This window comes from Pangasianodon hypophthalmus, chromosome 2 (genome assembly GCF_027358585.1).
Source record: "Pangasianodon hypophthalmus isolate fPanHyp1 chromosome 2, fPanHyp1.pri, whole genome shotgun sequence".
Taxonomy (NCBI): Eukaryota; Metazoa; Chordata; class Actinopteri; order Siluriformes; family Pangasiidae; genus Pangasianodon; species Pangasianodon hypophthalmus.
The window spans coordinates 32,344,171-32,368,516 of record NC_069711.1 but is presented as its reverse complement, the minus strand read 5'-3'; the positions used below and the strand labels follow the sequence as shown (position 1 = coordinate 32,368,516).

Genomic DNA, 24,346 nt, shown 5'->3' with positions numbered 1-24,346 from the left:
TTCGAGCTCCTCGTGACTGACGCGAGAAGAGCCAATGAAATGTCGAGGGGCGGGGCTTACCTGCTGCCATGCACAAAAAACGGAAATGATTTTGTTTATTAAGCGATGCTCAGTTTTCTGGCTTTATGTTTTGATCTTTGTATCAAATATTTTCACAAACAAAATATTCATATATACTCTGGAACACATGACTGTATTTAAACCCAAGTTTACTAATATTTTGTTGCACTGCATTTAGCTTTGATTACGGCACGCATTCGTCCTGGCATTGTTTCAACAACCTTATGCAACTTCACAACATTTATTTCCATCCAGAGTTGCATTCATTTTTGGCTGAGATCTTGCATTGAGGACATTAGAGTCTAACCACTCTTTAAAGTCTTCTCCAGCACATCCCAAAGACTTTCAATGGGGTTAAGGTCAGGACTCTGTGGTGGCCAGTTCAATTCAATTCAATTCATTTTTATTTGTATAGCGCTTTTTACAAAGGTCATTGTCTCAAAGCAGCTGTACACAAACAAAAGTAAAGTAAAGTGTGTGTGTGCCGTCTCTGATGAGCAAGCAGGGCGACGGTGGCAAGGAAAAACTCCCTGAGATGGTGATAGGAAGAAACCTTGAGAGGAACCAGGCTCAACAGAGAACCCATCCTCATATGGGTTTACACTGTAGTGTGCGTGTGTGTGAGCACAATGTGTGTTGGTGTAGTCCATGGAAAACAGCTGAAGCGTTTTCGTGGCAGTATGAAGCATTGCCGGTGGACAGGTCCAGAGTGAAGGGGGGGAGGTCTGGATCACCGGCAGCTCAGGAGTGTAGCTCGGCAGAAGGAGAAGGAAAGTGGTTAGGTACACTCACAGTCACCGTGTGGAGATAAAACTCAACATCCACGAGTCCCCCAGATCTACTCCTTTGATAAAAACACTAGTCGCTAAATGCTAGGTTAAATAAATAAGTCTTCAACCTCGACTTAAACACTGAGACCGTGTCTGCTTCACGTACATTAAATGGGAGGCTATTCCATAATTTTGGGGCTTGGTAAGAGAAAGCTCTGCCCCCTGCCGTGGTTTTGGCAACGCGTGGTACTGATAGACAGCCTGCATCCTTAGAGCGAAGTAGGCGCGGCGGAACGTAAGGTACTAACATATCGCTTAAATACTGCGGAGCGAGACCGTTTAATGCTTTATAGGTTAGGAGTAATATTTTAAAATCGATGTGGAATCTTACTGGGAGCCAGTGTAATGTAGATAAGACTGGCGTGATATGCTCATACTTCCTAGTCCTAGTCAGGACCCTCGCTGCTGCGTTCTGAACTATCTGAAGCTTATTTATGCATCTAGACGAGCATCCAGATAGTAAAGCATTACAGTAATCTAATCTGGACGTGATAAATGCATGGACTAGTTTTTCAGCATCACTTAGCGAAAGTATATTTCTAATCTTAGCGATATTTCTGAGGTGGAAAAATGCTAACCTGCTTACATTATCTACATGCGCCTCAAATGAGAGATTAGAGTCTATAATCACACCGAGATCTTTTACTGTTAGACTGCTTGAAACAGAGAGACCATCTAAAGTAACAGTGTGATCTTTAAACTTACTTCTAGCGGCTTGTGGTCCCAGTACCAGAACCTCTGTTTTTTCTGGGTTTAGCAGGAGAAAGTTGCTTAGCATCCAGTCTCTTATGTCTATCGCACATGCCTCAACTTTCTTTAACTGGCTATTCTCATCTGGCCTAGCTGAGACGTATAACTGTGTGTCATCAGCATAACAATGGAAGCTAATGTGTGAAATGTGTGAAAATGATTCCTCATGCTCCCTGAACGACTCTTTCACAAGTTAAGCCTGATGAATCTTAGCATCTTCATCCTGGAATACGCCTGTGCCGTCAGGGAAGAAAAAGTCCATTGACGGGAAAACCTGGTCATTCAGTACATTCAGGTGCTCAGCTGACTTCATTTTATTGCCACACAATGAGGCTGAGCCTCGACCTGACCAGCTGATGCAACCCCAGATCATAACACTGCCTCCAGAGGCTTGAACAGTAGGCACTATGCATGACGGGTGAATCACTTCATGCATTTCCCTTCTTACCCTGACACGCCCATTGCTTTGGAATAGGGTAAATCTGATTTTATCAGACCACGTGACCTTTTTCCATTGCTCCACAGTCCAGTCTTTATCCTCCCTAGCAAATTGAAGTAATATTTTCTGATTAGCCTTACTAACAAATGGCTTTCTTGTTTCCACACAGCTGTTTAGGCCCAATCCTGTAAGTTCTCATCACACTGTGCGTGTGGAAATGCTCTTACTTTCACTATTAAACATAGCCATGAGTTCTCCTGTCGATTTTTTTACAATGTGACATCACCAAGCGTTTCAAAGATCTCCGATCACGATCATTCAAGATTTTTTTCCGACTACATTTCTGCTGTAAAGTTGACGGTTCACCACTATCCTTCCAGGCTTTAATAATGCACTGGACATTTCATAACCCAGTTCCAGTGATTTCAGCAATCTCCTTAGTTGTTTTCTTTGCTTGATGCAGGCCAACAATTTTCCCCTTCAGTAACATCTTTTCCACAACCATGGGCTGATGTGATGTGAGGCAGTGTCCTGCCTCAAAGACTACCATCCTGTTGCACACACCGATCATCATGAAGTGCTTCCAGAGGCTCGTCATGAGGCACATCAAGACCCTGCTGCCCCCCCTCACTGGAGCCCCTGCAATTCGCACACCATCCCAACCGCTCACCACCACCCTCCATCTGGCCCTCAACCACCAGGACAAAAAGGACATGTACGATCGAATGCTGTTCATAGACTTCAGTTCAACATTCAACACAATCATTCCTCAGCACCTGACTGGAAAGCTGAACCTGCTGGACCTGAACACCTCCCTCTGCAACTGGATCCTGGACTTCATGACTGGGAGACCTGAACTTTAGTAAGTCTGGATTGGGAACAGCATCTCCAACACCACCACACTGAGCACTTGGGCCCCCCAGGGCTGTGTGCTCAGTCCTCTGCTGTTCACTCTGCTGACTTACGACTGTGTAGCAATGCACAGCTCAAACCACATCATCAAGTTCGCCGATGACACGACCGTGGTGGGTCTCATCAGTAAGAACGATGAGTCAGCATACAGAGAGGAAGTGCAGCGGCTAATAGACTGGTGCGTAACCAACAGCCTGTCTCTGAATGTGGACAAAACTAAAGAGATGGTTGTTGACTTCAGGTGAGCAGAAGCTACTACTCTCCGCTGAACATCAACAGCTCCTTTGTGGAGATCATCAAGAGCACCAAATTCCTTGGTGTTCACCTGGAGCAGAACCTCACCTGGTCCCTCAACACCGGCTCCATAACCAAGAAAGCACAGCAGCATCTCTACTTTCTGTGAAGAGAAGATCTGAGAAGATCATCGGGTCTCCCTTCCCTCCATCATAGACATTCACACCACACACTGCATCCGCAAAGCCACCAGCATTGTCGATGACCCCACACACTTCTCACACAAACTCTTCACCCTCCTGCCATCTGGCAAAAGGAACCGAAGCATTTGGGCCTCACGGCCAGACTGTATAACAGTTTCTTCCCCCAAGCCATCAGACTCCTCAATACTCAGAGACTGGACTGACAACACACACACACACACACACACACACACACACACTCAAGTGAACACCATCCCACTCTCTTTGCAATTTTTGCACATTTCTGCATTTACTACCTGCATTTTTTTGCTGCTACTGTATTTATAAAAAGTATTGTATATAATTTCTTGTCATTACTATACTCTCTACCTGGCTGCTACCCCAATAACCGCAATGTCCATATATGGTATAAGCTCATCTGCTGAATACTATGTCATAGTTATTATGTTTACATTCACAGCAATCTATTATATTGTTATTCTTCTGCACTACTGATACATTCATACTAGAACTGTGTACTGGTCGGCGCTGCACTGTCTCTTACTATGCCTGTTGTCTTGTTTTAGTATTATATTAGTATTATATTGTACTGTCTTGTGCTGTTTGCACACGTTTGCATGTGCACTTTATGTAGTAATGTGTAGTCTCTTGTAGTTCTGTGTTGTTTTATGAGGAACTTTGTTTCATTTCACTGTGGACTGTACTAGCTGTATATGGTTGAACTACCAATAAAGCCACTTGAATGACTTGAAATCTTGAAACCTGTTTTAGTTTCTTTACAGTCTTCTTTACAAATGGCCAAACATGTCACTCAAGTCCTCTGGCTATATAATACGTTACAGGACAAAGAAAGGCCATGTTCATTAACAGGGCAGAGTACTGGACATGGTGCTGTGCGATGTGTTTACTGTGTTCATTCATCTTCCTTAAATACTTTATTGTAGTCAGGTTTCTGTGGGATAAATTACTACTTGAGAACTAATTAAGTTCATTAGAAAATATCTCGGACAGGTACAACAAAAAAAAAACAACAGCAGAAGAATGTGGGATTGGCTGAACTTTCTGTGGAGCAGGCATGAGTGCCTATGTGAGTTATTTCTTTTAGTCATTCATTGTTATTTGATCCACTCAGAGAGAGGCTTGTAATCTGATTTTGTACTGACATTACAGTAACTCAGTACATGATCTGCTTTATTTCTTCAGACGTGGTGTGCTCTTGTGAAAGATTCTATCATTCTATCATCAAATTCTCAAATCTTATCCATTTCCTAGCTCAAACCCTGTGTTTCCCTGATCACAGCTCATTTATATGACAGAAGAAGTGTATTCATCAGGAACAGTTGTTGAAAGGATCCTGTTTAGTTGCATATTCATGATGTACAGTAGAGATGCTGTGACAGATGGCCTTTTATGAGGACCGTGGCTTTACTTGTCCCTCGAGGCTTCATTAGTATTATGAGAAAGAAGGATGCAGGTTAAAACTAGTCCTGTGTTTGTCCTAAAGTTCAGCCCATATTCTTCCAATACAGTCCAGAATCCTTCACTCACAACTAGGGTACTAAACTGTACCTTTCCTTGTTGCTGGGATGCAACAAGTACCTTTTGTACTTTAACTTGTATGTTTCATCTGGATTTGTGGATATAGTGTACCTTTAACAATAATTTAAGGTACATAAATGGAATTTAATTCTTTCTAGAGTACAGGTTTAAAGGTATAATAAATAAATCACTGCTAAAAAATCCCCAACACAACAGAAGTGTTTGCAAGGATATAAAGAGCCTCCTGTCTCATTTAATCTTCTGTAAAACCCACCCAGAGCATTAATTCTGATCTGATTAAGATTATGGTTAATCTTCAAACATGCTATTTGAGCAAAGTGCACTAATTACAAGTCACAAAATTCACAAACTGTGCCTTCGAAATGCTACAGATCACACTTGTTAGTGTTTTTACACCAACATTAGACATTTTAGGAAATGCTTTAAATGCTGGAAACAGTCTAACAACACCCAGTCTTGATCTCGCTGTGTGTGTTCCCATAATGCACTGCATGTAGTTTTAATAAGTTCAGCAAAATGACTTTGTAACGAAATAAAGTGTAATCTTAGAGGTCATATTTGATTTGTGTTCCTGTGCTCTCTGTTAGATTTTAGCTGACTGCACACTGATTTTATCTAAAGTGCTGTCTCGTATAAACACTACTTAGCAGGTTGATTAGCCTATTAGGTACAGACATGCTATAATCCGTAGATTTACATTGTTTTTGGCTAGAGACCCTTCTTTAGGACTGTTCCAAACATTATAAATAAACATGTTCTGTTACCAGGAACATACATAAAATAGTAATAACAATGCTAATATAGTATATAGTAGTAGTATAGTAAAATAGTAATAGTGATGTTCATTTATATGAAAACCTTTCATTTTGAGTCCAAGTTCTTTACATAGAAAGATTACCCTAGTGAAAAAAAGTATAATTTATTGTATTTGTAATATATTTCCTGTTGCAATAATACATTGCAAATATACTAACAAAAATTGTACTAACTTTAAATATATAAAAAGTGTATTACCACCATGCTTTTACCTATTTTTACCATACAACTTTTAACACACTTTCAAATAATTGTAATTTAGTATATTTTCTAAAAATATATATTTTACAAAAATATACTTGAATTGAAAAAAGTTTTGTTTATTTTTTTTAAAGTGTATTTATGTATGCCCTTTATGTAAATATATTTTAGTATTATTTTTAACTGTGTGCTGAAAATGACCATTGTAACAATGCATTCAATGTATACTTTCAAAGTACATTATTAAATAACCTGAAGTTGTAGTATACTTTAAGTTACATTTTGGAGTAATTTTTAAGTGGACTTCTTCATGCTTGCAATTCACTTCATTACTGCTTTCAGAAAGTAATAAAACATATGATAAATGCGTTGAAAGCCCATTTAAAACATTTAAAAATAAAGTGTATGTCACAGAGAGATCCAATGTATAAACATCAATCCATGACTAATTTTATACCAACAGCACACCATACGAACACAAGAAAATGTGTTCTACAGGAAAGTAACCTTTTATCGAATGTGTTTTTGAAATGTTTCAGATGAATTTTGGGCTAAATGAGCAATTAAATTAGCATTAGTCGATGCTATTTTGCTTAGCTTGCTATCAGTGCTGTGGCTGAAGCTTACAGAGTGCTAACAGTTAGCCTACTAGCTAATCCGATAGACTTAATATTGTTCGGGGAACTTAGTTGGCTTGGTATTGCTAACTTCATAGAGCTAGCTATTTATAAAGGCAGCGTTGCAGTTTACACACTTGGTAGTTGATGTTTAACTGTTTGTGCTCTTGTCTGAGGGGATTTGTGCATTTTTTAAAGTTGCTATTCACACTTCTTGTTTTTGACAGCGAGGCCGCGAATTAGCCATCATCTCAGTCTCCAGTTAGCTTAGCCTGTTAGCTAGCTAGCTAGTCGGGTGAGTGAGAGAGAGAGAGAGACGTTGCTAAAGTTCGGTGCTGTGCCTCGAGATGCCCGCGATGTTGGAAAAGGGTAGGACGGAGATTTCAGTGAAAAGAAGAGGCAGAAACTTGGTGAACAACCTGACAAAAAGTTTTACTTCCAACGGCAACAGTAACAATTCTTGGTCAGTAATGACGAGCACGGTAAGTGACGGGTAGTAGCAGGCCCGGATTGGCTAATCGGGAGCAGCGGGAGGATTCCCGGGGGCCGGTCTGTTTTTTGACCGCGAGTTGTCATGCCACTGGGTTGAAATATGGATGTCTGTTATTGAAGTTACATGTTATTTATTATAATGACCCTGACAAGAAGTGCATTCAGCATTGGGGAAAAAAATTTGCATATTTTTACTCAAAAATAATATATTTATGGTATATTGCTTGTGTGTTTTGAAGACACTCTTAATTAATTTGTAATGTACTTGTAATACAAAGAAGTACACTTTAATATCACTAATCAAGCATGTAATTATCTTACACAGGCATATATTTAAAGTGTACTAAGTATACTTGAAGTTGTTCCAATTTAGCACATAAAAGTACACTAAATACACTTAAAGTTATGCTTTACTACAATTTAATTACAACTAAAATATACTTAGCACAAAATTAGTTGTTCCAAAATAGCACACTTCAAGTTAACTAATCATTAACACACTTAAAGTATACTGACAATTAGTCTGGCTGCAAGTATACTTCACATATTTTTTTTTTCACTAGGGTAAATAAGTCTTTATTATGATGCACAACAATAAAACTATTCTTTTTTTTTTTTTTTAAATCAATGCTAAAGCCGTATGTATTGTACATTATCCCACCATGTACATGTGCTTGATCCATCTTTTCAAACTGCTTCTCATGCTGCATCACAGTGCAGTGTAACACACACAGAGGAAATACCCTCTTCTGTATACATGAGCTCACAGACACCCACGATTGGTTATTGTTGCTGTGATTGACAAGGTAGAGAGAGTATGTCCCTCCCACCCAGACAGCATGGCCAGATTTGCTCCATTGACTCCTGGCAATGGATGACTGTGTCATCATTGGGATTCGAACGCATGATCTCTTGATGATAGGTTGAGTGTGGCGCCACTCGGGAGGCCCTGAATTGCACCAGAAATTGTGTTGCTCTTATAGATCATGTGCTTCAACTGAACAGTGATTGTGTTTCAGGGCTTTGAGATTCAATATGCTTGTACATGGTCAGAGTAGAGACTACTTGTAGAGAAACAAAACTGGGCCAATTATTAAAGTAATTCCTAAACGAGTCATTACAGGAAAACAACACAACACTGTACTGATACAGAGGTTCACCTGAATGCGCAACATTCTCAACACACGCTGCTCAGCATAACATCATTACATTAGATTTTACTCAGCCATGTGTTGCGGGCAGGTTGCACCCAGACTGATTGTATTAAAACGATCTGATTGGCTGAACTGTGCAGACGTCTCCAATCGCATTACTACTGAATCCACATCTGAGCCAATTTGTCCTGTTGTGACGGACACAAGGCCGATCTTCTCTCGGGGAAAGTGGAGACCCCCACTTGGGCTCCAGGAACCATCGGTGAGGTCATTTCTCTGGAGGGATTTGATTAAATTGAGCTAGCTACTGGAAACTGCACACACACACACACAGACACACACATGCACACACTGATATTCTTCTGTCTCTAAGGGCATTACTCCTCCTTACTAACCCATTAGCTGTTATCTCTTACAAGGATAGTAAAGAGGAAGTAAATTTGTGTGTGTGTGTGTGTGTGTGTATGTGTGTGTGTGCGTGAGTGAGAGAGAGAGAGAGAGAGAGAGAGAGACATGACACCCCACCATCATCCATAAGATTGCTGTTGCCATGGGAATGACAGGAAACAGCCATCGTGGTTTTCCAGAGATGTAAAGAAGGTCTCGTTACCGGCATGAATTAATTTCCTGTTGTTTTCCTGAGTGGTGAATAAATCAAAGACCTAGTGTGTGTGTGTGTGTGTGTGTGTATCAGGCTGCTTAAAAGATTAGCAAAGCTTTTTTATAGTGTATAACTTTAGATATAGACAAGCAATAAAGGTCAATACACACATATACAGGTCATCCCTTCATTATTGTATTTCCACAGCAGTCGATGTGCGGTTTTGTTCTGCTTCAGTAGATGAAACCAGATGATGAGGTTAAACATCAATATTCAGTGTCTGTTGCTATCACACATATTAAAGGATCAGTTAGTATGTTTTAGAGCTTAACAACCCTTCCCCTTCCTCCCAGTCATGAGTGTGTCTCTGTCTCTGTCTCCGTCTCATGCGTTGCTTTTGTTGGAAAAAGGGGCAGACCTGAGATGCCCTGTTCTTATTGTAGGCGGAGCTTAATTCCAGGCCAGAAAAATGACCCCCTACAAAATTCTTTCCTCAGACCTCAGCGAGACGATTACTGAGCTCTTAAAGCATCCACATGCTCTTAAAGGCATTCTGCTGTCAGTCTGAGCACCATCATGTCTTCACCTCTGGACATGTCGTAGTACTTAACTGCAGGATAAAAGGTTCGCTGCTGCCTAGCTTTAACAAAGGAGTATTGATTTAACAGAGTTCAATACTGAGGACATGACCAGACATGACTGTATACACTATACACTATATCTGGAATGTGTATTTAAGGAATAAAGCTCAAATGATTTCAAAAAGATTTGTTTTGTGAGATTTTTTCCCACAGAACAAGGCTTTTTTTTTTCATCACCTGAAGCACTATCCTGATCAGAATCACAGATGGAACCAATCCTGGGAACACTGGGTGTGAGGCAGGAATACAGCCCGAATCTGACACCACAGACGCTAATCCAACAACTAGCCTTGGAAACTGAGGAAAACTGAATAAAGGAAAGAAACCTACGAATGGACATGAGGAGAACAAATGCACCCACCATCTTTGCACCTCTGATCTTCTGCAGAATCTATAAGCAGAAGCTCACAGAGAGTAGCTCAGTTACTAAAAAGACAACAGCATAGGATCAGTATTGGGTCTCTGCACACTTATGGTGAACTTTTATTTTTTAAAAAAAAGGTTTCAAGGGTCATTTAAAAGTTCCTTAATTAAGGATGCTTAGCTTGGTACAATTCAAAATTCAATTCAAAATTCCTTTATGAAAGGGAGACCCTCTGTTTTACAAAGAATCTTTAAGGGGTTCTCCAGTGGAACAATTAAAGAACGCTTAAGGTTTTTCAGTTTTCTAAGAGTGTAGTCAAATAGGAAGTGGAATTGATACATCCCTATACATAATATTAGCAGACCATTTTTTGGCTCATGCGCTGTGTTCCTGGGCTCTGGATCCACCGTGACCCTGTCCAGCCTAAAGTGCTTACTGAAGAAGAATGAATGAATAAATATAACAATATATTTTGTGATGCTAGTCTTGATGTTAGATTTTGAAAGTGTATGTAAGGGGCAGATTTTGAATTTTGGTACGGAACTGGTCTTAAATGACCATTATATGGCTGCTTTTGTAAAAAGCAGGAGAACATGAGTAATTCTCTTCATTCCTTTATTCCTGAACACACACACACTGTGGCCTGAGGGGACGTTTCTTTCTCGTTCTCTTTTTCCCAGCACTGGTTGAAGGTTCGAATTTCTGCCTCTCTTTTTCCCTCACTTAAACTCTAACTACAGGTATATAATGTCTTTTAACTCTTTGAACTTGTTGACATCTCTAATATTTATTATTGTGCGCTGTGTGTGTTGTAACTCCACATCATCTTCCCATTTCACTGGCTGGCATGTGATATTTATGATGCGTGATTTTTGTGTTATGGGAAATAGTTCTATGTCATAAAGTTTCTGACAAACCCACCCACCCACACACACACACACACACACACACATTGTTGCGCTTGCAGACAAAACCACTTTCCTAATATTTACAAAAGTGAGCATTTATCGATCCATTTATTACTTGGCTGGTGATGGAATAGAAATGTAATTTGCTTTATTAGGTTTATTTGCCCTTTATGTGTATGAGCATGCAACTACATCAAATTACAGCAGATTATACCGCATCGCAGTTGAATTCTTGATTCTGATTGGTCAGTAGATGTTGATTAATTTTCTATTACAGCAGCTCTCTCAGTAGTGCAGCTGTAAATCACAGGTTTAATATTTATGATCTCGTATTGATCATTTTCGCAAGTTATCATTTTTATAGTAATAGCTTACACAGGGACTTGGGGGATGGATGCTCGACATAAACCGATTGAAAAACATGTGTAATCATTGATATGATGAATTTTTCTGTGAGGAGACATTTATTGAACATTTATGGAAGGAGTCTCCAGTGTAAGCACATTGTAACAGTCAGAGTTAAATCTGTTTGCACACAGCAAAGTCTTCAGGACAGATGAATTTACGCTTTTATGTATATATAATCTCCTTACATAATTTAGTCATTATTTACTTAATAAAACTGGATGGAGCCCAAAATCTCTTTTACATTCTGAGCCTGTCTGCTTCAAGGGAAATAATAAAAATAAAAAAGAAACACTTCAGGAATCCTTGGCTGCTTCCCTACATGCCGCCTGTGGAATTTATGGTTATTGCCATTGGCTGGTGGCTCTTGATTGACAGTAATCTGTTTACTCGCCACCCAATGAACACAAATATCGATCCCCTCCCGGGAACAGACACAACAGTCTGATTTAAATCCCTAGAGTTGTCAGACAGTCACGTGGAAACATCCGAGCTGAACAGCATTATTATTTTCCAAGTTGAAAGAAGGACAGAGAGCAAAGGAGAGCAACAGAACAAGAAGATGAAACAGAAGGACTTGATGTGCTAATATATTAAACCCTCAGGCTGGTCATCATCCTCCTGCTGTGGCCCAATCAATGATTCCCTGTGTGTGAGACTTTTAAATAAGCAGCACTGCTGTTGATCTCGGCAGCTCGTTTTAATGCTTTCACAAATGATCTTTTGTTTGAGGATCTCTTCTGAAACTGAGGTAATGAAGGGACTTTCATGAGCAGCATCATTTCCTGCTAATGTGCCTGTCAAGGAGGTTTAACCTGTAAATGAATTCAAAAATAAATGGTGCTGCTTTAAATTATGGTTCCCTTAATTAACTTTATTATTATTATTATTATTATCTTATTAGTATTTCAGTATTAAAAGCAATAAGTAAACTATAAACAAATAACAACTTGTACCAACGAAATGTTTGTAGTAATTGATGCTTTTTAATAATGAACTAAACTGATGAAATAAGAAATATCTGAATAACCAATATTTATGCCATATCTGAAAATCTAATACAGGATTTCAATGGGGAAACACTAATGAATAAATATGAATACGGATTCGGGGAAGGTGTGTGTGTGTGTGTGTGTGTGTGTGTGTGTGTGTGTGTGTGTGTGCGCAAACTTTTGTGCAGTCAGCTGTAAATGTATTGGGGTGTAACACAATGCTGTATCTGTTTCCATAATATCTGGATCCATATTCAGTTTTAAACCAGAAGTGGGCGTGGCATAAACCTGAAAGTGTTCTTTCTTTCCTTCTTTCTTTCTTTCCTTACTTACTTACTTAATGCAAAACAAAGTAAAAAAAACAACAAAAAAAAAACCAACCTGAGTTAGAAGTGTCAGCGTGGTGTGTGAATTCTAGCTCTGACAGTTCCTCAACCTCAACTACATCACTCCAGTTCATAATTTATCTCAACTTGAGATGTATGCAGGACTGTTTCTAATCCCGCTTGCACACTTATTATTTTTAATTTGTACTTGCATGCCTGCTTTCTACTGAATTTCATTGGTTCTATTTCCCAAAATATAAACAAACTAATAGCATAATTTAAACCACCAGGAACACTGTAAAAGTATTTCACAGCACTAGTCTTTGATTGTTCTGACTGCTCACTAAAACCTCTCACTCGTGACTTTTTTTGTTGCGTCCCTGTAGTTGCATCTGTTTAGAACAGATGTTACCTCTGTGCTATGTATACTCTGAGACGTCATGCCAGGACACATCAAATCAGAGTCCTGTAGCATGTGCCATGTAGCATCGACAGAAATGTAACTTTGCTCTTAAGACTAAATGATTAAATGCATTTCTCATTTCTTGTACTGTCTTTCTGGATTTCTGGCAGCGAGCGCAGATTAAAAGCAAAGCATCTGGTGACTAATTGAGAAGTGAAGCTCTCTCTCATTGAGCCGTCACTTTGGGGGAGTAGTAATAAAGGCGGGAGGAACATGTGACTCCCCAGACACACGTCAGGGGAAAAAAGCTGTCCATTGAGCTGAATGTGACAGAAGGGACCAGGCTTCCTCTTTAAGTCAGGCTTGGCTTCAGTCCTGTGGCTCCAGCGTGCAGGCCCAGCAGGAGGCTGGATATTCTACGCCTACAGAAACAAAGACACTGTGGTTTGTGAACAGCACTGGTGTCTGTGGAGCTACTAAAGGGTCTCCAGGGTCTCCACAGAGGGACGGTGTCTCATGGAGAGACTAATACACACCTTGTCTTCTTTACTAGTCTCCATCTGCATCCCTGGCGATCCAAGCACTTATCTACCCAAACATAAAGAATAATAAGTAATCGACTCTATAAAGTATGTCCTTTTTAACAAAAAAAAAAAAAAGATAAAAAAGAAGAAATCTTTCAGAAGTCCTTAACTATAGTCTAGCGCAAAAGAACAAGTGAAGAAGACAAACACATTTAATTTATGCTGAACACTTGAAACAGCACATCCTGAAATATTTTATTCCTCTTATAGCACAGCAATTTTTATTTATTAAAGAATGACACATCATACTTTTAATCAATTTGTAGCTACATTTAATTCTGTAGCTCATCTGTGAAATAAGTGCGTTTCTGTTATCACATAAACACAAAAAAACCACATCTCGTCACGTGACACAGAAACCACAACCAAAGTGCTGCTTTTTAAGCAATTACAAGAACAAGAACAAACTTTTTTCACCTTACAAGAGCGATGGAATCATATCTGAGAATTGTTTTAGTTTTTCCTGTAGCCTGGAAAATAATTGAGATACTGTATCATATGACCGAAAGGATATAATCTGTAACCCAGAGGTGCTTTAGAGTTGACTGTAACGAGAGAAGAGCTTTGATCCTTTCATTCTCTTCTACAATTCATCGTTTTCTTTCTGTCTGATCTCATATCAGGCCTAAAGGAACTGTCCGTTCTGGGAATACAGCTTTCGCACACAAGGCGAAACTAATAACATGCATCATAAAATCAGTACAGTAACAACACATAGTTAGTTAAACCTACTGTATGCTAATTAGCCTAAACATAATTGATTGACAAAATAACAACAAAAGGTAAGTTGTGAACAGTACACAGCTGTATGCTGTTTGGGATGGCATAAGGACAGGAGGCGGGGTTTCTAATTTGCATAATTATGTCATAAATCCTGAGGGTAAAGGTTCTTACATCACTTTGTTGCTAGCTCTAGCTCCAGATCTTTTGTAATTATGTACTGCATGTTGTTTATGATTGTGGATTTTTTTATCCTTTGACTAATTTTCAAAGTAGATTGAGATTTTGGACTCAAAATGTAAAAAAAATAAAGGGCTCTGGGATTATTTATATATTAGTATTATTCCAACAAGACAGAATGTGGGAATTGTTGTTGAAAAGAACATGTTAAGTTTACCATTTAAATATTTATAGCTTTTCCAAAATCAATATTTTCCCTTTTTATGCTAAGGTACGAGCTAGCACTAGCCATTTTAAAGGTTAGCTCTCTGTGCAGCAGCGCTGCCATGGCAACCCGACCTACCCAAGGCGCTCGCGCGTCTCCAGCCCGAGCGCACGCGAAGAGGATGCTGTAATAGCGCACAGGCTCGCGCTGCGTGCTCGTAAACGCACAGTCATTTACACAACCTATAGATCTACCTGCTTATGCATTTTATAGCATGACATGATGGACACTGGCGAAGGGAAATGTTAGCTTAGCATGCATGTGCAGGCTGCTGGCTGGGTTTGGAGGGGGAGGCTGGCTTTGAGGTCCCGCCCCTCATTCATTCTGCCGAGGACACCGGAGGAGGACGGACCTCTGAGGGACCTCTGAGGGGGAAAGAGGAGAGGAAAGAGGAAAGGAAAGGCCACTTTTTAATACAGCGCGAAGATCTCGAGTGATAGGATCAAGGAAAAGGAGTGGATGCTTGTTTCGGGCCCGGTGCGCGCGCCGGCTATGCGGGAAGCATAAACCGGCGACCGCCGCCTCTCTCTCTCTCTCTCTCTCTCTCTCTCTCTCCGTTTCACGAGCATCAGTGATTTATTGGGTGAGACCAGGATCAGGGGCCTGTCGCGCGCGTTAAAATATGGATGCGTTCTTTGCAGAGGTGAGCTAATTTAAAATAATAATAATAATAATAATAATAATAATAATGCTTGTGATTTCTTTCAACTCTGTATCCTATGAGATGATCGGGTTTGAAAATATGATTTTATGAATGCATGCATGCATGCATGCAACACCTACAGTGCAGGGGTGTGTATATATAGACTATAATGCAGATGACATGATGATGTTGTTGATGATGATGATGATGATGATAACATACTCCCAGAGAAACTCGATCATATTTTTAAGGAAAGAGGAGGATTTTAGAGCACGTGCATGTTGCAAATTTTCATTTATTCAAGATTAACAGGCCCATGCACGTGCAAGTTTAGACATTCATAGATAGATTTGGGTCGAATGCATGCATTATCTTACAGCCTGTACAGATGTGCACAGGGTATACTGTCCAAAACGCACTGAAACATCAGTCTCGTATCTGCTGTTCACACCCACACCATGGATGTTTAAATAGGATAGATGGATGGATAGATGGCTTCCCTTCCACACACAGGCCTGGTTTATGATTTCCATCCCACCTTGACCCTGTGCTGAGATAGAACATTTCAGGCTATTCTGTAGGACTACTAATAATACATATTTTCAGTCACATATATTTGGATTAGATTAGAACTGAAGAGTGTAGAGCCAGTGGTTGGTGCTGAGGAGGAGGATGGGGAGGGTGGTGTTGGGTTGAAGGAATGGAAGGATGAAAGGATGGGTTTTTATTATTTTTATTTTGAGCCTGATGAAAAAAATGCAATGATTGTCATGTGAAACAAGAGTCATTTTATGGAGTTAGAGTCATTAGAAAATTGAATTTAAATGTAAAAACGTGAATTTGAATGTTATTTGTTTTGAATGTGAATCATACATGGTTTGCAAAAAAGTAATCTGAAAATCTGAAATCAGTAATCTTAAATCTGAAACAGAATTTCAGTCGTACAACTTCAAGGTTGTACGATTGAAGGTTTCAAATTCAAAATGAAGTATGCATATACATTTCTAAAAGGCATTCAGCCTCTTTTAATATAGCGAATAACAACATAAATGCTCTAACGTTTTAAATATGATTTATCTGGAAAAGTTGGCTGTAGTATTAATGATGGTGTGCCATTTAGCTGGTTAATGTTAGCTAGCCAAAGTTATCTAGGGGTTCGGCGTTCAACTGCTTTTGCCTGAAAATTACCCAGATGTTATGAAATAATAAATCGACTGAATCAGTATAAATGTAGTTTAGTTTGAATGTGAAACATTCAATCGGACTCCCTTAAGCATGAAATTCAATTTCAGATTTTACTCTTTTTCAAAGCACGAAAATTCAATTTCAGATGGTTTGATACACATTCAAAATAATGACATTCAAATTCAGATCTTTGCACTTAAAGTCAGTCTTCTAATGGCATTACTCTAACTCCATAGAACTCCATAGTCTCCATAAAACATTGGCAATAAGTGGGCCACATTATTATTATTGGTCAGGAGTTGCTGCTACTTCAGTTAGAAGATTTTTGGCTCATTTCCTTAAATTCTCAAAATGAAATGCAAAACAACATGGACTCCTGAGTGATCCAGCTGTTTAAGCATTCTCACTGTCCAGAGGTGGTGTAAAGACACTGTCCTGATCTTGTAGTAGGTTGAGATTTGTTTACCCCAAGGGGGTTGATTCTTGTTGGTTTTTATATCCAGTACTCAGATTGCTTTAACCAGTCAGTAGGTAATCTGCTTAAGGAAGGGTTCAGCAAACAAACTAACAGCATATTAGTGACCTCCATTTCTTGGCTTTGGGGGTGAAAAAAATCTCCTTACACCAAAAGCTACACCTAAAAAGACCATTAGGACCCAATCACAAGATTCACATCTGTATGAATTAGACTTCTACCAAACCTCAGGTCTGATTCTCTTCAGCTTGTCCTGGATACATAGGTCAGAAATGGACAAATCAGTAGCCTGGGTATCCCAACAAGCAGATTTTGTGCTCAGATTATTAAGTTTTTTATTCGTCGTTGCCCAGCAGACAAATAGATTCAACAACCAGAGAAAGTAAATAACTCCTGCTCATTTTAGACTTTGGCAAAATGTTATCATTTGGTGTGTATGTTCAAGTGCAATGCACTTCAAGACAATGCAATACACCTTGATGCTGTAACTATAGCACGCACTTCCGAATCCCACCACCTGCTGCACTACACACGTCAGCCAAGCTGCGATCTGGCTGACTGTAATGATTCACTGATGACAGACGATCATTTCTGTATCAGGAACAGGCAGGTGTGTTAGGAAACACAGCCGAAAGCCGAAAGTTTGATGCCGTCATACAACTCTAGTACAGCATTCACAATACCTCACCTTTCAGTTAAAGTATCATGAGAAAAAAACCCACTAACCAGTAATGTGTGCAAGAAAGGAAGAGTTCATCGACAAATTATTGACCTCCATCTTCCAAATATTGACCTCCAGCAAGTTGCTGACTTTTTCACAAGGTCACAAGTGGGATGAGCTACATTACAACTTGGTTAGATAATGATCACACACTCTTTCACACAGTCGTTTCTTTTAGTCTGTGTTAATTCACATAACTAGCTAGTTAGCTCATCATACATTATTGCATTAGGTTAGCTACCTTTAACCTAGTGAATTTCCAGTCAACCAAATCATTGGACTGGGCATCATGCTGAAGATTCTACTTGCCTTGTGGGCTAGCTAATAAATGTATGCTTTATCCACTCCTGACAGATCATAATGTGATGCAACATGTCATTCTTAAGGGTCAAGAATTAAAGTGTCCCCCCCAGGGGACATGGTGGGACACACCCCTGAGCATTCAAGGCCCACATTTAAGATCTTTAAGGCTTATTGGAGCGCGTAAGCCACCAGAAAACACCAAAAGCTGCTCTGAAAGATGCTTATCTCCTTGCTGAGGTGTTTATATGCTCCCTACTTTCTGATTCCATCACTTCGCTCTTTCGATCCATGACTATCGAGGTGTACATTTTGTGGCCCTGATATCACACCTTTCACTGTCTGTCTGTCTTTCTGTCTGTCTCTGAGTCACTCAACACCCCACAGCAACAGTGGAAGGAAGGCTGGTTATACTAAACCTCCTCAGGGTCCTAGTTTCCTTTTTTAAAGCTTAAAACAGTTGTTCTAGGAAACAGTACACAGTTTATACCAAATGGTGTGAAGACAGCTTTTGAGTCTAAAGCTAATGGAGTTTAGCAACATACAGATCATCACACTTTCACCTTAAGCTGCTTTGTTGATTTGTTCTGTATCTCAGACATGTTTATATGGTTTGGAAAACTGTATGTGAAAGGGATTGAGTTGTAGGCCATAGAGTTAAATAACAAATTGTGTAAGAAACTACAAGCCTGTTGATCTCAGAACTACTTTTTATCATGTGTATTGTATGCCAAGGTATACAGGCTGGAAGGGCATTTCTATTTTTATTGACGTATTTCCTTGGCCCTGAGTGTCTTGGATTTTACTTTGTTCCAGTTCTGCAGTTTATATCCTTACAGGTCTGAGTCAAGACAATCTGCCCTTTGTTTCAGGCTACTGACCTTCATTTTCAGTTCACTGATTGGACCAGAGAGGTTAAATGAAATGAAAAATCTGTGAAAATCTGTAAAAAAAAAACCTCTTTCCATTCTGTCCTAATGTCTCTAGCTGTGTAGCTAGTCTCTGGTCTGATGAGCTGCCTTCAGCTAAATAATTAATATAAATGAATATGACTGGATAAAACCGCAACAGAGGATCTGCTACAGAAGCTGCACCAGTTCATGTTTCAAAAACTGGAGTAAATAAACTATATCCAGTTTTTTTTTCATACATTAGATGGCTCTTCTAGAGTATTTCTTTCATTTGGTTCACTAAAATACTTGGGGTCTGCGTCAAGACCGCCATCCATCAGTTGACAACCCCTGACTCCATCACATAACTTATTCACACACTGGGGCAGTTCAGTGTCACCAATCCACTGTCCATTTTAAGGTTTTATGTTTTTTTTTTTGGATTTATTTACCTACAATAATCTTTGTCTTTGAAATTCAGCTTGATGTTACATTTCTACATGACCTGAGATCTATCTGAAAAGTTTTATCATCCAAATCCCAAACTGCTACATTCCTACTGATCATATATGCTCACTACATAGGGAATGACACCATTACACGTTCATCCACAGAAAAAAAGAGCAACAATAAATGCTAAAAAAAATATAAAAGTAACACTGACATAAGTTTGCTTTTTAGATTTCACTAGAAAATTAATACATAATTAAAAAAATAGGTGCACTAGTTTCTATAAGTGACCTATATTTATTCAGTGCACAGTTTCATGTCAGAAAGTTTAGGGATAATTTATATTGATAAATTTGCATAAAATAATGCACGGTAAGAATTAACATGAAATGCAGTGAAACTATCATGTCACAATGCTTAAAGACATTTCTACGATGCATGATATGCATGACGATACACAGATTTGTTTAAAAAACAGCCATCGACAAGGTACTGTTGCATTTTATTTTTAAAAACCTAAAATATTTTTTATTTAACATCTGCAAAAATAAATTATTTAACACTGAAAAGGATGAAAATGTAAACATTTTACAATTATAACGATTCAATGCTACTTCAGTACAAAAAAACCATCAAATCAGCTGCTTCCAATCAGTTTGTAATTTTTATTCTAAAAACATCAATGTTATATTAAATGTATTAATAATAAGATATCTTGATATCTGCAATATAATATTGTTATATTATTATATTGTATATCATCATATTGCACAGCCCTAATGTGCACATGTGACAGTGTGTGTGTGTGTGTGTGTGTGTGTGAACAGGGTGTGGTTCAGTTGTGGAATACTGACGCCTGTGGTTGCACCCTCCCTCTCTCTCCCTCTCTCTCTCTCTCTCTCTCTCTCTCTCCCTCTCTCTCCGTGATTAGAATATCGTAAGCAGGGCAGAGTGCGGTGAGGGGGATTGGGACGGATCCAAAAATACACAAATAAAGCCTCATTAGACAGGAGTGTGTGGTTCAGACGTTCAGCGATTGGAAACACAGAGCACCACACACACTCCACACACATGGCACACACACTCCATATACTATTTATGACCACAAAGAGAGAGAGAGAGTGAGAGAGAGAGAGCAATAGGTTGAGTGCAAAGGTTTTCTTACCCTTAGGACAAAATATGGAAAACAAATTCATTTTATATCAAGCGTAAATTGTTGTAGTAATTTTTTAATATATAATTGAACAGGAATCCTGAACAAATGTAAATCGTTTGGTCTTGCGCTGGTCTTACGTACTGTAAATGTTGCTATAAAAGCAGGAAGTCGTTCATGGAATTTTCTTTGGACGCTGAAATGGACGTTCTTTGTGTTGTTTGCTTAACCCTAAAAAATACCGACATCATGAAGTGGTCACTTTGTTAGTTAGGAATTGTCCTAAGCTGCCTCCCCATTCTGGTACATCTGATTATGTGTGTGTGAATGTGTGTGTGTGTGTGTGTGTATGTGGTGGCAGGTGATTAGACTGAAGTGGAAATGTCACGGTCAAGAGTCTGGGTCAGCTCTCTTTCTTCTTTAGTTTTAGCATTGTGACATTGTCCTCTTACCATTGTAGCTCTTAACTTAGCTTCTCTCGCTCTCTTTTCCTTTCTCCTGCTATCTCTCGCTCTTTCTTGTTCTGGTTTTAGGGAGGACGTATGACCTATTTGGTAATGCCTTGATTTTGTTCCCCTCTCTCATTCTATCCCTTTCTCTCTATACTGGTTTCTGTGCCTCTTTCTCTTGATTCTCTCTTTCGTCCTCCATCATGCTCTGTTCATTTCCACTCCTGCCGTTTCTCAGTCTGATGCTGACTAAAGAGCTTCTCGTCTCGTCTTTTCTCTTCTCTCCTCTTCTCTTCTTGGTTGTGTGTGACGGATGGACAGACAGTTATCTCTTCTGTTATCACCAGTGTTTCTGACATGGTGGATTTCATCTCCCTCTCATTCACTCTTTTTCCTGTGTGCTGTTTGCTTGTTGATGGATGTCGTATAGAATCATGTAAAGCTCATCAATCACCAGACGGACCAGCATGTGTTAGTGCTACAGGATATACTCGAAATATTATATTTCAGTTACAGGGTTAGATCCTGGGACTGCATTACCCTGTGATGCCACTCTTACGCAACACTCCTGGTGTGAATTTGGTATTAGAGTAGATTATTTTTCCCGATCCCTAGCATGAACCAGCTTGTGTGTGTGTGTGAATGTGTGTGTTAGCTGAAAAGACAATTGTCCTGACCCATGGCAGCAGTGTCCTCGTTGTCATACATGAATGCACGTCTGTTATTTTGGTCTATTTTCAGTATATAGTGTGTATGTCATTACCAAGAGCAGCGTCCCTTATTACGCATCATATCTGATTCCTTTATTCTCGCCTTCGCTGTAGAGACACACCAGTGGATGCGCCATCTTTAACTTTGTTTAACGGACACGTGACAGGCTGCTTGGAATTCAGGAGATGTCGTGTGCTCCTTTTTCGGTGTAAATTGGAGCAGGAGACACACAGAAGGAAGAAAGGCTATAAAACAGAGGGATAGTGCGGGAGAGGGGGACAGAGCGTGATTTACTGGGTCATTTCATCCACACGTCACGGCTCTTTTAACACAGCAAATGTCTGAGAGAGAGAGAGAGAGAGAGAGAGAGAAGTTTGAGTGAATTTTTTTTTGTCTTAGTTTTGTTTAGAATTCTGTTTATAGCTGCTATAACATAAGTGAGAACAAGAACTTGTTTTGTGGAAGCTCCACAACATTAAACTATAAATGTTAGTTGCTGGCAAATTGCAGTGGTGTTAGAGGAATAAAACACTTTAGGACATGGTTTTATAAGAAAATACCCATCTTCATGGTGTTAAAAGTAGCTCCACTTTAACACACCACACTGTCGTTGATTATTTTCCTATAACACCATGACACAGAGTGTTTTATTCTTTACAAATTGCCCTTAGAAGGTGCGTTGTGTATGTTCTAACAGTTTTAGCTTTGGAGTGCACTATACTGTACGTGTTTATTACTTTCCCTCTGCTCACTGTGAGTCGATGATTACAGGTTTTCTCAGGGGTTTGGATCTGGCTGAGATTTTGATTAAAGGTTGTAGTAAAGGATAATGTGTGTGTGTGTGTGTGTGTGTGTGTGTGTGTGGTTTCAGTTCAGTCCATTCTCAGCTGAGGCTCTTAACCGTCTGTCCAGAGAGGGGAGAAAGAAATAGAAACTGGAACGCAAGCTAATGTATAAATTTAAAGAAACATCACGTCCAAAATCACATGACCTCCGAATTCTCTGCTTTTTTAAAAAGGGGTAAAGATGAGAGCGTCTCCTTCCAGCGTCACACTTTAACCAGCTGTGGTTTGTCGGTCCAGCTGCAGTTAAACATATTATTATGACATCAGATGCAGTGACGGGATTCTGGGAAATGATTTCTGGTTGCGAGGGAGAGAGATCGCTGTCATCACTCAGGAGGACTGTTTTTTTAGATTTTGTCTGCTGTGTAACAGTATGTTTTTGTTTTTTGTGACAGAATGTACAAATGAGTGCAAAAGTTAGCACACCCTTATGACAAAAATGAAGATGATGTAAATATGTAATAAAGACATTTTATTGTAGGGTACACTTGTATTATTTTGTGTAAGTTACTTTGTAACTTCTTTGTAACTTATAATTTATTTTCATATATATATATATATATATATATATATATATATATATTTGATTCTCAAATGTGTGTGTAATGACGTGCAATGAAAGATAGATTTTTTCCCCCTTAATAGCACGAAATTGTAAGGGATTGAGGCATATAAAGTGGTTCCAGTGTATAAAAAAGAAACATAACCTAATTTAAAAAAAAAAAAACAAACAAACAAAAAAAAAAATTTAATTAATGAGAAATTAATTCGTAGTGATTCATTCATAAATAGACACCAGACGGTCACTGAACACTTTTAATCTTGCTTTTGAGCAAAGCAAAAAAATTTGCTGCGCATTTCCATCCCATAATCGTACACCTTCCCACCCCACCACATGTGACAGTGACCATGTGTGTTTGTGTGTGTGTGTGTGTGTAGCCCCAGGCAATCCTTAATCTCTTTGTTGTGGAAGTGGGATTAGACGAGTGTGTCCACCGGAGCTGCATTGTATTAGGTTATTAACAGAGATTGTTTATCCTTTGTTCATTACACAGAATCACATCGTCACAGACGGCATGTCAGCACCAACTTCATTCTTTTGATGCTCTTGAAAGCATACGGCAGCACGGGTGGGAATCATCAAGCCCCATAGGATTCGATGCAATATTGATTCACAGTGCCATGATATGAAAAATTGATTTTCAATACATCACTTTATTCTATATATGACAGCTTGTTTTTTTTGTGCTGTGTGACCATTTTTTTCCCTTAGTTCCTCTAACTAGTGTGTGTAAAATCTTTACAAGATGTCTAAAGTTATACATGTACACAAGTTTTACATTTACTATATTTCAGGAAGGGGTGGGCGACTTGACAAAAATATCATACTTGAAGGCATTTCTACAATACATGATATGTATTACAATATATAGGTTTGGTAAGAAACCTCCATCAAGACAGTGGTGTTGCATTTAAAAAAAAACTGTGAGTTTAATGATACTTTTATTTATTGACTACAAAGAAAAAAACATTTCAATTCTGTATTATTTTTTTAAAAACTTAAGATTTTAACGATTCCATACATAGTTTGATATCAAATCAGCTGCTTCTTAATTGCCTCATTTTTATTTAAAAAATAAAAGTGTGATAAAGAAAAAAAGTGTATTGCGTCATAGTATATCACAACATTGCTATTATATTAACATAGTGTCCCTTATTCCTGACACACTTGAATAAACTATGCTGCAAATTTATGATTTATTATTTTTTTTAAAATTTAGAAAATTCTGATCATCAAGAACAGAATTTATGCAGAAACCGCAACATGAAACTAGTTCCTTTATTAAAAAAAAAACAACCAGAAAGG

General features: G+C 38.9%; 1 protein-coding gene across 1 annotated transcript in view; it reads left to right on the top strand.

Moving 5' to 3' along the window:
* Positions 1-14,768: 14,768 nt before the first annotated feature.
* The window catches only part of myo10l1 (myosin X, like 1), a 45,039-nt gene continuing 35,461 nt past the window's right edge, over positions 14,769-24,346 (top strand). The window contains exon 1 of the mRNA XM_026933531.3: positions 14,769-15,300. Within this exon, the coding sequence (XP_026789332.3) occupies positions 15,280-15,300 (21 nt within the window). The 5' untranslated portion in view covers positions 14,769-15,279. The remainder of the gene's footprint in view (positions 15,301-24,346) is intronic.